Below are 14421 nucleotides of genomic sequence, written 5' to 3'. Positions count from 1 at the left end.
TACATGTACAAATAGGGAGGGGAAAGAAAATGTTGGAAACGACGTAACATTCATAAATGCGTATGGTGTGCGGTTTGACCGAGATTTGATGACCGCTTGAAACGGTTGCCGAATGGTAGGAGAATGACCTTCGGAGAGCAAACCAGTGTTTGAAGCACTGGAATTAGCTTAGAGGGCGGCAACGGCGTGAGCATGAGGTTGATTAATAGAAACCAAACGATGATTATAAATTTGCATTTTTTAAGACTAAAAACTAATGTGAAAGTAGCTGAGATGAACAAAAAAAACATCTGACAAATAAGACTTTATTCTTTCGAAAAGAAATTCAGATATAATTTAACGATCACTTAAATACTAAGCACAACCAAACACAGGTTGCACTTCAACCGCTCATACCAAACCGTTCCGATCGTTTGGGAACACAACATAATCCCCGCCTGTGGGAAATGGGCACACCACTGTGCTAAGCAACCTTGCGTGTAAAGTACGGCACCATTGACAAAGGAACCGGATAGTTTCGCAACCATTTCGGTCCGGTGTGTTGTTCGCCGGTGTTACCATCTGTCCAGGAACCGCGCGGCAGATAAATGTCACGGGCGCGTGCATTGTTCACAATAACCGGTGCCGCAATGATGTCATCGCCTAGTAAATATTCTAAAAAGAGAAAAGAGAATCCAAAAAAAACTCTGTAATCTTAATCCACCGTTCGCAAATTTAGGCCAAACTTACGATCGTAAATTTTCTGTGCAGTAACATCGCTCGGATCAATCCACCAGAGCGGTGGATTAACCGGTAGCCCATCCGAGACGGCCAGTGCAAAACGCTCCATTATCGCCGGTGCCATGGTTCGATGTAGCTCGGTCATGGCAAGCGCAATGGTGACGGTTTCGGCATCAAAATCCCACGGCACGAACGAGTACTGGATGCTCGGCATAAACACGTTTGCCTGCAGCCACCGGATAAACATTTCCTTCGTCGGTGGACTATCGTCGTACCCATTGCCACCGACCATGTCGGGCAGTACGAGCGGATACCCGACCATGTTTAGCTGCAGCAGCGTGGTGATGAGTGTCGGCAACCCATTGTTCCAGCCCCAGTTCGAATCTTTGTCGATCATGCGCACAAACACGGGCAGATCCTGGGTACCGAGGGCCGACCGTACCTCGACCAGATCACCGAACGCGGCCACCGTACGTATGTAGTCACCAATGATCTGACTTGGTCGGCGTCCCGGTGGCCCATTCAGTACTGGATCCGGTGGTGTCCAGCTGCTTTCACCTGCGTCAAACTTAAAGCTATCAATACCGGACTCGTCCAGGATCGCTTGTAGCCGACTGCTAAACCATTCGCGCACTTCCGCCTTTGTGAAATCAACATACGCAGCATCACCGCGCACCGAGTTCCACCATTCGGTATCGGTGTTACCCGTGTGATCGGCCACGAGATAACCGCGCCTGCGGGCCTCAGAGTACCACGGTTCGCATCCCTTGTTAATGAACGGATGTATCCAGAGTGTGGTACGGGCGAAACCGAGCTGCCGGATCGAGGTGATCGTGTTGCGAATGTTCGGGAACTTGGTGCGATTAAAGGTGAGCGCCCCGTAGCACCACTCCCAATCGTCGTCCAGTTCGTACTGACCGCGGAATCCGTTGGTGATAATTTCATTGGCAAACTGACGCACCACCATGTCATTAATGTCCCGCTTGTACCGGGCCCACGTTGACCAGATCGGTTCAGTTACCATCGATTCGGCCGGATGGCCGGAAGGTTTACCCAAGATGCGTCCAACGGCACTCATGTGTGCTGCCCGGGCATCCGCACCGACACCGATCGTGTAGCGCACATCGTAGCTTGATTCGTACGTATCGTACGGCAGGACGGCTCGCGTCTCCAGACACATAAAACCCGGCTGACCATAGTTCTGATCGACGAACAGTGGTGCCCACGGATCCACGTACAGGAACGAACCGAGTGCATTGAGCCAGTAACGGTCCCCGACCGCACTGTTGTCCGCTTCCTTCGAGAGCATGCTGTAGCGGTTAAAGCGCAGCTTTTGCACCGGCCAGTATTGGTACTTTTGCTGGGGTCCACCGTACCAGTTCGTGCTGAGCAGATTGGCACAGTCAACGATCATAACACCCGACGGTACGGCATTTCTTATGACAGAAAACTGTGAGTAGTTGGTTTCATCCACTTCCCTTGCCAGTTCCAGCACTGTTCCGTCTGTAGCGCCATTCGTGAGTGTGAATCCGTCCGCTGTTTCGGCGTATACGGCTGCCGGATCTAGATTGGAGCTGAGACGGATCTGTTGCACCACCTGACCGGAGCTTGTGACGCGTAGTTCACGAGTTTTCAAATTAACGCTAACTACAGTTGACGCTTTGTCGAAAGTTAAGTTGTACTCGGTTTGTGCGATCACTCCACTGTTTGCGAGAAAAACTAGCAGCAAACACAAGGTGCTACTTAGCAGAGTATAGGACATCTTGAGGATGAACTAATGTCGTACAGCTATTCACCACAAAACACCACTACACTACAACACACTACAAATTCAGATCCATTAGTAGAATAACAGTCGAATAAGTTCGGTGTCGTCCTTAAATACTTTTGCTGGCTGTGGAGTGTGTTGGTAAATATTTTCCTTAAAAGCAGAAGAAACCCCATTTGTGTGCTGATAGTACGATGCAAGGAGAAGTTGACAGAGCCCTTGAAAGGCAATACTTTCCTTATCATGCCGACCACCTTGCCATCGTTTCGTGATAAAAAAAAGATCACTTACACCCGTGTGAGATGGCTTCCTATTGGGTATTGCAGCACTTGAACTGTTGTCGTCTAAACGACAAAGAAAACTACTTTGTTTTGTAACGTGAAAACCTTCTGTACAAATCAAGTAAAATACGTAACAACGTTGCTCATTTCCTATCGCTAGTTTAATACATCTATCAAGCAACGGCCACATTCCAACTATTTTACGTTGGGAAGAAATGACTAACCGTTTTGTTTGGAAAACATAAGAGATCCCTTTCTTTCGATCCTTTTTGTACCTTTTTGGGCAAAGAACATTATGGGCACAGATTTAGGCGGTGGTAAAGTTACAATCCACCGCAAATCTGCAACACCGCGTAGAAACGCAAAACAAAATTATTTATTGAAAAAATAAATATTTATTATCACAATATAACAACATCTTATAAGCGAAGGCACGAGAATGGTTTATTACAAATAAAAATCAGTCTTACATTAAGAATGTCACAAAATGGCCCGGCGTTGCGTTAGTCATCGGAATCCTGTGTACAGTCGCACATAGTACAACCGTCTCCGGCACCCTGATGGGCACCGCTTCCTACCATAGACATTTGGGACACAGAACCGGCCGCATTCGTTCGTTTGCCCGCTCGTCTATTTGCGTCCTTGCCGGATGGTTGGTAGTATGGTGTACGGGCCATATTAAGCTCCTGTTGCAGTTGATGTACCTTGCGAGTTTGCTTCGCCCATTGCTCTTTGTAATATTGCTTTGATGCGGTTAACTCTTCAAGCTGCGCTTCCTGCTCGGCCCGCCTAGCACGCTCCTGCTCCAGTTCATTACGCAGTGTCCGATTACTTTCGACCAAATATTGCTGATCGTTGCTCAGCTGTATTTGCTGTTGCTGCAGCTCTTTGCTTTGTCGACGTGTTGTTTCGATCTGTGCTTCCGCTTCCTGCTCTAGTCTTATCGCTTTAGCACGGATCTCTTCCAACTGCGCTCGGAACTGTTGCTCAATTTGTTTTACGCGCGGCGAGTGTTGTGGGACGTCCGGCTTCATCGTCCGGTGAGACTCTTCCAGAGCGGCTGCCAGCGCATCGACATGCGCTAAACGATCGGCTAGCCGTTTTTCTGCAACCGCTTGCTGTTCCTTCCACGTTTCAGTCAACTTTTGCAAATGTTTGTGTTCCTTTTCCTTCAATTGTTCGATGAACTGCTTACGCTGCTCTTGCATCCATGCCTTTTGCTCCTCGATCAGCTTATAGGCGATCGTTTCATCAAAACCCTTCTGTTTCGTCCCGTGAGTAGGTTTTCTCGTATTATGACAACAGTCCGCCGTTTCCTGTACAACAGACAGCTGGCAGTTGTAGTTTAAACCGACTTCCTTCAAATCGCAGCTTACTGAAGCGATGGCCACATTTTCTCCAGCCTCATTTACCATCACCAACACCCCAGCTGGCTGTCGTTCACGTGTACCAACGAGCAGACTTTCGTTGTTGAGTCGCGCCAAAGCGTGTGAACCGTGCGGACCGTTTAGTGTCAGCTTGGAAGGCTCGGCACTGATTGTATCCATCACTCGGTCAGGAATTGCCGAAAAGAGCAGCTCTAGCGTAACATTGCCAAACTCGATGCGATCCTCATGTACGGCAATGTCGGGCAGTAACTCTAGTGTGATTTTCGTGAACGGTGTGTCTGCTTTCGGGTGTTGCAATGCCAGTTGCCACAAACCCGGTGATGGACAGGAGATGAATTTTACCGTCCCCACACGCACTCGAAAGGCAAACGTGCGTCTTATATCGCGTAAATCTTGCTCCGATGCCATAAGAATAGTATCGATGTTTACTTGTTCTTGTCCCCCCTCATTATTCACACAATTAGATTGTGGCGTGGGAGGTTTGGATATCGCATTTGGAAGTGCTTCGTTTGAAATTTGTTTCATTGTACATTCTACACTGGATTTAGATTCGCTTCGTTTAGCGGTAAGTTTTTCTTCAATCTGTTGGTTTAAGTTCTTCTCTTCAGTCGTTTCTGTTGCAGGGCTGTCGGTCAACGTTTCTACGGTTTGTTTGGCAATAGGTTTATCACTTCCCAAATATCGCAATGATAATTTATACTTCAAGGAAGGTATTATCATCTTTTCATTCATTTTTTCTTCCGTTTGGCAATTCGTGTTTGCTGCAACAAATGGAATACTGCGAACTGTTTCCAGTGTGTTGTTATTGCCAGAACAATTTGCCTTGAAATCTTCCAAGTGACTAATCTTTACGAAACCAACGAAATTAACGGTCACGCTTCCGACGGCTTTTCCGGACTTTGTTTTGCCAGGTTCTAGTGTTTCATCGCGGTCTAACAGCACCGAAATTAGAATCTTGAATCCTTTTTCAAAGTAATCGGCTAATGCTTCAATCGAGGTACGGAGATTGATTCTAATTTTCGCCTTAATGTCAAACACCGCAGAACCGCTTTTAATCCGCTCGGCCATACATACGTGATGTTCACCAAACAGTTCATACAGTAGACGAAACGAATCCCTACCGGGGCAAAGCTGATCCAAATGTTGGGCACATTTAAGAACAATCTCGAAGACAAATAGATCCACATCCGTATCTTTACAACCGATCTGCAGTAGACCGCGATCTTCCAGTAGCTCTACGTTGCTAGGCAACTTTTCTGGCTTTGGTTCGCTGCGTTTCGTTTGTTCATCGCCACTCATATCGGGTGTGGAAAGATCATCGCGTATGGTAGTGCACTCGTTCAGATACTGCAAATCGGTCACCATGACCAGTAAATGAAGCTCTGGCTTTATTCGACGCCACCGTTCATTTTCTATCGCAATCAATCTGTACCAGCGAGGCTTCAGCGACTTAATCCGTGTTTGCGTTACGACTGGAACCGACCGCAATGGAATGACGACACTTCCAATGCGACACCGAGCCCCTGCCGGCTGTACTTCGTAGCAGTCCAATTTTATGGGAGCATTCTTGGTTTTCATTAATTTAAGGGAAAGACGATCGCACTGCCAAACTAGTTTGGCGTTAAAGGATGCGGTTCCCGAGCCAGGGGTAACCGGTCGTCGACTGAGTGCTTCAAACACTTGCTGATTTAAAGATGCAACCAATGCTATCTTTCGTCCCTGCTTTTCTTGCTGAAAGTGTATTCCTACGGTGAAATAGACGGGGGATACCAAATGTTCAGCTGCGAGCTAGATTACCCTATCGGTGGTATTAAACGCACTTACCGCCCAAAATTTGCACGAAAATAATCAACTCCTGTTGGTCGTCCATCGGATGAGGTATGGTTTGAAATGGTTCCATAGTTTTTCACAAGTGCTTTGAGCGAAGCTTTCGTTCAGTTTGACTAATTTTCATTCGGCAAAGTCTACTTAGATTAAGTAGATTCCATTTGTAACCGTTTTTACATGTATTCCGCACAAGGGACGCGATGTAAACAAAGTAAACTCTTGAATTTGACAGATTGGTCCGTTATTACCCAAGTTACAAAAACGTATGTTTTGGCTTCTGTAAAATATGTCAAACATGGTTTGGTCAAATTTGTTTTCCAAACATGTTTGTTACTTTTTTTAATAAATTGTTGTTTATCGCTTCTTTTGTATCAATGATGTAGTAAATGCTTCAAGAGGGATTCAAAAACTAAAAAATTCCTCATTTCAACGCAATCGATTCATACGCAATCGCATCACCGTTGCTTGGGGCAGTTATGCTGCTTTTTGGTACGTTTTCTTTCTCTCTCTCTTTCTGAAGTTTCCCGCACTAAGGGCCAGCAAGGTGATGCTTGGTGGTTAAAACTGTACGATACAATTTAACTCAATTTCAACCACTATTTACTCATTATGTATCCGTGCGACCGTGCAGGCGGTTCCCGAGTGTGCGTGCGTTTTCCGAGAGAGCAAAAATAGGCATTTACCCGAATTAATCCAACGCGTTCTGCATTTCTGCGTCCAGCAAAAGTCTTTCGCGTGTGCGGAAGCTTTCGAAAAAGTGTTGTGCTGTTAAACAACTAGGTTCGTGTTCAGGAAAAGGTAGAATTTTCACTAGCCGTACCCATCATCGATTGCTACACCCACGGGGAGAAAAAATGTCTTTGGTGCGGTTTTTTTCTAGATGAGTTTGTGTGTGAGAAAACGGGACGGGCTGTGGCCCTTTTTGGTCGGTCCGTCGGGGTGGGTGGCAGAAGTGCTGTGTGCTCGTGTTGAAAAGTGTTCAATTTGGGTCCAAGTGAAGGCATCGTACGGTTGTACGGGAAACTATTATTCCTTTTCGCCATTTTTCAATCGCTTTGCAACCATTTTCCATTCCACTTGATCGTTCTCGTGTGCCGTGTGCCGATGAAGGTGTTCATCTTCTTTTGCTTCTTTCCTTCTGCTGCAACTGCTTTTTCTCCAGAAAAAAAAACGGTAAGCGAAATGGATTTTCAGCAAACGGTACTGTGCACAACATAATACACACGCACGCCCAAGAAGAAGCAGGCACTGGGAAGAGTAGACATATTTTCGCTGTTGCGTGAAGCAAAAGAAGAGTGCAAAAACGAAACGCGCTGCGGACGAAACGCACACACAGATACGCACCCCATACAACAGGGCACCGAGCGATGGGTGTGCATAATAGTGTGTGCGTGTTGAGTGTGGGTTAGTGCAAAGGTGTTCGCCTAAATGTATCGGCTGAAGTGTGTGTGTGTAGCTATATTTACTCAAGTGTGCGTGAAAGGCAGATTTACAAACTGACAGCTCCGGTAGCTCGATTCGATTCGAGCAAGCTGCGAAGTGCTCGATTTTGTCAGAAAAGGCGTATAAATGTGTGTGTGTGTGTGTTGGTTTCCCATTCAATGCGGGAGGTAATGCTGACTGCTAGAGTGACTTCAGTTGCGTGAATCAATGCTGGAAAGGGTGTGATCTTTTATCCGCTTGGGACAATAGAGGCATGTTGACCGGCAATTGAATGAGATGTTGCTATTTACGTAAAGCAAAAAAATCTCTTCCATTTGGATCTGTTGTCCAACAAGAAATTAAGAATAAAATTCGTAGAAAGAGCCGGATCCGTTTCCGTAGAAAACGAAGCGCCCATTTAACCAAATGGTAAGTTTGTATGAGTCATTGTTTTAGTTTATAATACATGCATTTTGTTTGTCTCACAAAACAATATTCTAAACGGGGTTTTTTACCACTGTAACCACTGTAAAAACCACTGTAATACCACTGTACTGTTGTTCGTTTTAAATAAAACAAGGGCTGAATTTAAAATTTGAAACTAATTCTTTTAAACCTTCAACCCATCACCATCCACACATCCTTCGTCTGCAGAATCTCCAAGTCTCCCAAATAACAACAGTAAATGGCACCAACTCCAAGATGGCTCTCGACTCGGGAGATAGTATCGTACGATGTGGTGTGGTTAGTGTGTCTGGAAGTATTTAAAGGCATGACTCACCACCCACCGATCGAAAAATCGACGCTAGCCGGCTAGCAAGCAAGCAAAGCGGCTTCTTTTTCACTTGAAACCACTTCTTGTTGTTGCTTTTTTCTTTGCTGGAGGAGTCTGCCGCCGGTGCCTTCACCTAAGGGGGTTTTTGTCCGAATCCGGGAAGCATCCGAGAGATTGATCGTATCGCATTTGCCATAAATTTTCGACCCGATCAACTGGTGGTATGCTCGGTCGGTCCGGGTTGTGGTTTAATGTCTTGTTTTGTTTTTGGGATGGATCTTTGTGCTGCTTTGGAACGTTCTTGTTGATCGTAAGATGCATGTTGAAGATCCTTGTAGCAGTATGTAACAGATCTTCAGTTTGGAAAAATAAGTGTTTATTTTAACGCTTTCTCATGTTTTTAAAACTAAATATTTAAAATTTTAAAATTAAGAAATCTCTTATATGTATTTGTACTTAAACTAATTTTCTATTCTCCTCATATAGTAAGATCTCGTTGATTTGATGATGATTTTAGTTCACAATTAGGTCACATCTGTTATTTGGTACAATTCGAATATTCGTGAACCACAAACCCAATGGTCACCTATTGCCAAAGACGATCAATTGAAGATGATGGTTTGGTCATTTGGTCATGATTCGTTCCCTTGCTTCTAGCAACCAAATTTCTTTTCTTTAAAGAAAAAGAAAACAATAATGACTCCAACAAAAGAAATGTACGTTTACTCCGACAAAGAGGAAACAAAAATGGGTTCTTTTGTTGTTGGATTAATGGATTAATGTTGAATTTAGCCAACGGGGGGCGTTTAGCTTCAATGTACATTACCTGTATGGAAGTGCTATTTTAGTCACACAGTGGTTGTACGGTTTAATTTTCTTTGGTTTGCTATTGAGTTTTCCTCTCACATGCGTGTCTTTCATGCTTTGCATACGAGGCAGACGATCGCCAAATCGAACGCACGATCTCTTCGCACTGGTGTGTGTATGTGTATGCGGGGTTAAGCAAATTCCACAAATTGGCAAAATACATTTGAACAAAAAAAACGTGCAAAAACAAACCAATGCCATGCCGTTTTGCGATGCTCTCAATGCCACCACTTTGCTGCAACGTTGCCACCTGTTGTTTTGCTGCTACTGCTGCTGCTACCCTGATGATGGGGTGCGTCTGCCTGCCTGCATTATCCGGACGCGAAAGTCCGTCCATCGCAAGGGCAGATGGTATGCGAAAAAATCACCTATACACTTGCACATCAAGCTTGTACATGCGAACGGTGAGGCGATATATGCTGTGTTGCTTCACCTGACCAGCATATGAGTCAGTGAGCTTGGCCGCCAGGTTCGTTCGATGGTTGACTAGTTGCTTATGGCGTTTTATTTCTCACTAAAAACTGGGTAGGAGATGGTTCAGCTTGAAGGAGAATGAAGAAACCAGTGGAAGGGAAGGGAGGCAAAAAGGGAAAAGGTTCCGTTATCAGCCGGTTGCGTCTGGACCGGTCCCCAGGTGTGTTTGAGTCTGAAGGGTGTTACGTTGAATCTCTTTGATATCATTTGCTAGGAAGGCTGATCGATATTTAATGCATTTTTGCACGCGCCCCGGTTGTTTAGACGTCAAACGGAATTATGTAACGCTGGATGGGAAAAGTGTAGAACAAATAGCGCCACACAAGCTTGAAATGCTTAGTGTTTCTAACGCAAGCTTGAAGTTTCCCAATTTGGCATATTTTTATCTAAAAACCCTGTAATGCACTATGCAATTGAATGTTTAAATAACTAGTAACAGATATTTGCAAGAAATACACATGTATGCTCAAGGCTTTCTCACTGACTCCATTCGGAGATCATGGCCTACAATTGTTGGTTTGATTGACCTGTGCGAAACATGCACCACTGCCTCAGCTCTAACGGAGCGACAGGTTTTGCGGTGTATTAAATTAGTAGTTGTCTCTGCGAAAAGTTGTCATCTTAAGCTGTCAAGAACCATAATGTGTATATAATTGTTAGTTGCTTTCTACTGACACATAAGTACAGTCGGTCCTCACTGGTTGGCATATTATTGTGTACCAAATAGTTGAGCTGTTTGACAGATGTCAATCTGTCAGAGATAGGTTGTCAGGGGAATGACAACCTGGTTCTTTAGTATATGACCCAACTATTGAAGTGTATAATTTACTAAAAACTCAACCAATAAACATGTCGTGTGTGTGTGAGTTATTCTGAGAGTGAATTAAAGCTTAATCTGTGTATTGCTGTGTATTGCTTATTAGACTTTGAAAATGACATTACCTTTCTGCTGGGATTCAATTTTGAATATTATGCATTCCAAGATACCTTCAATATCTCACGTAACTTATACCCTCGTATTGTCAACATTCCACTATTTATACTAAGAGATAAAAGGGATCCCTGAGGTCCATAATCATTACAATTCTAAAGCAGCAACATCGTTCGTGTAACGTGCGTTCGGTATCATGAAACAGTCTTGTTTGGTGTTCTGATAGATATCCCCAACGACAAACGAAGAGGTATAGGAAGTCTGAGTTTGCTGCGTGGTGGTGCAACGTTTGTTTGGAATTATGTTGATTGAATTTGTTACTTTGCTGACAAACGGAACCCGCATATAGATTTGATAACGATCGATTTGGTTCTGCTCGTCGTCGTGTGTTGTCGAACCCGAAAGATGGTTTCAAACCCGAGGGGAGCAACATTGGATTGTTTGTTGTCAGTATTGTTTGTATATCTTGCCGGTTCGTAATAATCACCCAATGAGAGCCATTCGTTTACTATTGATTAGTTTGTTTGGTTGACCACTATCAGTGTGTGTTGGATGTTCTAGGGCGAAGCGATTGTTTGTTGAACATCTTTCTCAACCGGATGCAGCTACGGCGTGTTGCATTGTGCGGGAAGTGGCCTGAAAGGTCACTGCCAGGACGCTGATGATGATGATATCGATTTTATGTGTGTGGAATTGAACGACGAAATGGAAATTAATGGTTTGAGAATATTAAAAACTTGTTCAAAAATTTCATCCGTAGAATTTGTATCTACTCTTTGTTCATATTCATTAATCCTATACAAGAGCTTATTTTCATGAACATTTAAAATTGAAACGTTCGACTGAATTTTTCTGCTGTAATATAGTATGATAAAGGTTGCAATGATGATACCTTACCTTCGCTGACCCCGTGGTGTCCCTTATGTTCAGTGGAGCATATTATTGCTGTTGCGCTAGAGCAATTTTTCCTATGAGCAGTCGCAGGCGACAGGCGATTTGAGGTGTAAAAAGTTCGCTCAATGATTTTCATCAATCGTTTACCTTTCAACGCTCTTCTCGATTTATTTAATCTTTCGATTTGTTTGAATACAATTTCCAATCTCCAATCATCGATCCGAGATATAAATCTTTCGGAATAAAGCATTTCTAATCCATGGATTTCTCTCAATCCGGCCTTTGAGATTCTGTGTCTCATATAATTTTCCAACGCTGTTTGTGTGTGTATGTCTGCAGACTTTCCGGAATCCAATGGGGTGTTGCGTTTTTCTTTTTCCATCCCGCTTTCGTATATCCCCTTTCTGGGCGGTATGAGAGATCACGTCTTCTTCTACGGTGGCGCCACTTTACCGGGAAGAAGTGTGTGCACTATTTTTAATTTTCCTCACATCTTCTTTTCCCGATCGCGCAAGCAGTGCTTTTCTGCTGTTATCTCTCTCTCTTTTATACGCCCGTTCATTCGCTCTCTCTCTTTCTCTATCTGTCTCTTTCGTTCAGTGCTGGGATGTTATATTTCTGCACTTTTCTAACGTTCTTTCACAAATCTATGTTGACCATCACATTTGTTTTCTATCCCTCTTTCGTACTTGTTATGCCTCTCTCTCTCGCTCGCACACATTTTTCTAGCTCTTTTCTGTTCTTTTTGGCAGTGTTAGCTTTTTTGGTTCATTATTTGCACTCGAATTTCTTTTCTTTTTTTCATTGCATATTTATGTTTCTGTTCTTTCCATTTGTTCCTCATCGCCTCTCCTAAACACTCCTTCTACACATACCTTAAACTGTGCCGGTTAGCTTCTTCTCATTTTCATTCGTTCGGAACAATTTTCCTCTCGATTGATTAAAGCAGCGAGAGAAATTTTCTTCTTCTGTTACTCTCCTCTTCGTTGGATCTTTACTCATCCTTCCGGTGTATCGGGCGCCCACGAAATTGTCTTGCCCTTTGTACCTCTAACCTAGGGACCACCACTCACCACTTGTCTTGTGGGGCTTTTTTCCGGGAAAGCTGGTTTGGTTTTTGTGTACGGAAGAATCGAAGGGTGTAATCCGTTTGCAGTCAATTATGCTGCTGTTGTGTGTTCGTATTACACTTTGTCTTGTTTTCTCTCATTCAACATCTTTTGAACCTTTTTTTTGTTGTTGGTTGGCTCGATCTCAGGCATCGTTGGTTGCTATGGATGAATGAAAGGTGTAATGAAGGAAATCAATGGGAAACATAAATAACACACAAAAGGTGGGTGATGATTTTGGGGATGTTGTGCAAAAGAGATCGGTGTAGGTATGTGTGTTTGTGCATGTGCGTACTTTGAAGGCATATTTATGTTCTTCCTGTTTTGTAACTCTTATTCTTGCACGTAGAAGTAGGAAATGATTTTCCCATTCGTTTGCAGATGAGTGCGCTCTACTACAACATTTTGTTTATTAACACTGGGGCGATATTGGATGCTTGGCTAGCGAACCATTTGCCTAGTGGAGCAACTATATGTGAAATGGAAAAATATGTTGCACATTGGTTTGTTGTACAATTTACCCAGAAAATCACACCTAATTTTCTCATCGATTTGTAAAGGTGCAACATTCTTTGCCGCGTAAAAACAGAATAAATAAGAAGTAAACTACCCGGTTGTTTGGTTTAGCACCAATTAGCAGGGTTCAACTGAGTGGAAAAGCTAATTGAACGAAAAAAGGTTCTAGTTTGCAGCCTGATTTGCGTCAGGGAGTAGTATTTTCCAAAAGTCGAGCAGTTAGTGCTCTCACAGAACCACTCGATTCGGGCAGCGTTTTGACAGTTGTTTGGTTGTGTACGGTAGAAGCATTCTCAATGGGAAGGGGAAGGGGTGCGCTGCGTAAGCTGGAGTCTACTGGGAAGGGACGTGAACAGGGCAATAGACAGTATAGCGATAGAGGTGTGGGTAATACTAATCGACTTTTTTTTCAATCAATCGGTGTGCGGTGGTGAGATTTTATTCGTTAAGATTTGTGAGCGTGAGAATTTGCATGCGTGCATCGTCAGTTGATTGGAGAGCTTCTAAATCTAATTTTACCCCTTTCTTCTCCCTCTCTCTTTCTCTCTCTCTCTCAATGACAGGTGTCCATCCAGAAGACGGCTGCTGCTGTATGCATGCAGGGAATTGTGTGGGATGTGAATTTGGCAGTAAATCAATCAGCAATTGAAAAAGGAAGCAAATGTCCGTGTGTGTTAAACAGCGTTCAATTTAGCTACAGTCAACACACAGTATAACATCAGTTTCACACCCTGTGCGGTAGGGGCAAAACACAGGCCGTTGTAGCAGCAAGTGTAACTCTGTGTATGAAGTAAATCGGATTCTTTTTCTGTTGGAGCGACTCTCCAGGTGGGATGTGCCCTGGTACGAACTCTTCGAGCCCGTTTTAAGTGTGTGTGCGCGTGTGTGTGAAAATGCGATCAAATTGTGTATGTACATTATGTTAAACGATGTGTGTGGCGCATACATATGAGAACAGGACAGACACAACGACGACATCTGCATACACACACTCACATAGAAACGCACACATACGTTTTTTTTATTGGCAGTCGAAGCGTTTGTCTCAGAATGACAGATTGCTTAGTAGTTTGTCGGCTGACGGATGCGTGAATGTGTATATAGGAGTGTGTATGTTTTGTCATGTTCTCCCCTCAAAGCAAAGCGGTGTGTGTTCGTGAGGTGCTACGCATAGAGAAAATGATATGGTGTGTGGATACGGTGTTGTGTGCAGTGCGCGCACTCTGAAGTAAAACACTCCCTAAAACAGTGACGGCTAAACTCTCCCGGGGAACCGATTTCTGGTGGTTGTGTGCTGTTTGATTGTTATATGATTGAGATTCTTTTACTAACACACATACACATACACACAAAGAACTAAAAATCCGCGTGTGGGTGTGTTTTACGGAGCGACTGGAACCTGGCTGGCAAAATCTTCCGGTACAATCGTTGAATGCGTGCGTACGTTCG

The 14421-nt window shown here is 44.0% G+C and overlaps 3 protein-coding genes across 21 annotated transcripts in view; 1 reads left to right on the top strand and 2 right to left on the bottom strand.

The window, feature by feature from the left end:
- Positions 1-289: 289 nt before the first annotated feature.
- LOC125762473 (myogenesis-regulating glycosidase) lies at positions 290-2588 on the bottom strand. Its single transcript, XM_049424594.1, has 2 exons — positions 730-2588; positions 290-654 (listed from the first exon to the last, which is right to left on the bottom strand). The coding sequence occupies exons 1-2, from the start codon at positions 2480-2482 to the stop codon at positions 464-466; spliced, it is 1944 nt and encodes a 647-aa protein (XP_049280551.1). The 5' UTR covers positions 2483-2588; the 3' UTR covers positions 290-463.
- A 600-nt stretch (positions 2589-3188) lies between these two features.
- Positions 3189-6499, bottom strand: LOC125762471 (centrosomal protein of 120 kDa-like). The gene is made up of 2 exons (XM_049424591.1): positions 5982-6499; positions 3189-5902 (listed from the first exon to the last, which is right to left on the bottom strand). The coding sequence occupies exons 1-2, from the start codon at positions 6055-6057 to the stop codon at positions 3273-3275; spliced, it is 2706 nt and encodes a 901-aa protein (XP_049280548.1). The 5' UTR covers positions 6058-6499; the 3' UTR covers positions 3189-3272.
- A 91-nt stretch (positions 6500-6590) lies between these two features.
- The window catches only part of LOC125762476 (casein kinase I), an 84482-nt gene continuing 76651 nt past the window's right edge, over positions 6591-14421 (top strand). For 17 of the 19 annotated variants that reach the window (XM_049424603.1, XM_049424601.1, XM_049424618.1 and 14 more), the window contains exon 1: positions 6591-6782. The gene's annotated coding sequence lies outside the window, so the exon portion shown is untranslated. The remainder of the gene's footprint in view (positions 6783-14421) is intronic. The other 2 variants (XM_049424604.1, XM_049424600.1) reach the window with 1 other exon arrangement.

Source organism: Anopheles funestus, chromosome 2RL (assembly GCF_943734845.2).
Source record: "Anopheles funestus chromosome 2RL, idAnoFuneDA-416_04, whole genome shotgun sequence".
Classification (NCBI taxonomy): Eukaryota; Metazoa; Arthropoda; class Insecta; order Diptera; family Culicidae; genus Anopheles; species Anopheles funestus.
This window is presented reverse-complemented; position numbering and strand designations above follow the sequence as displayed.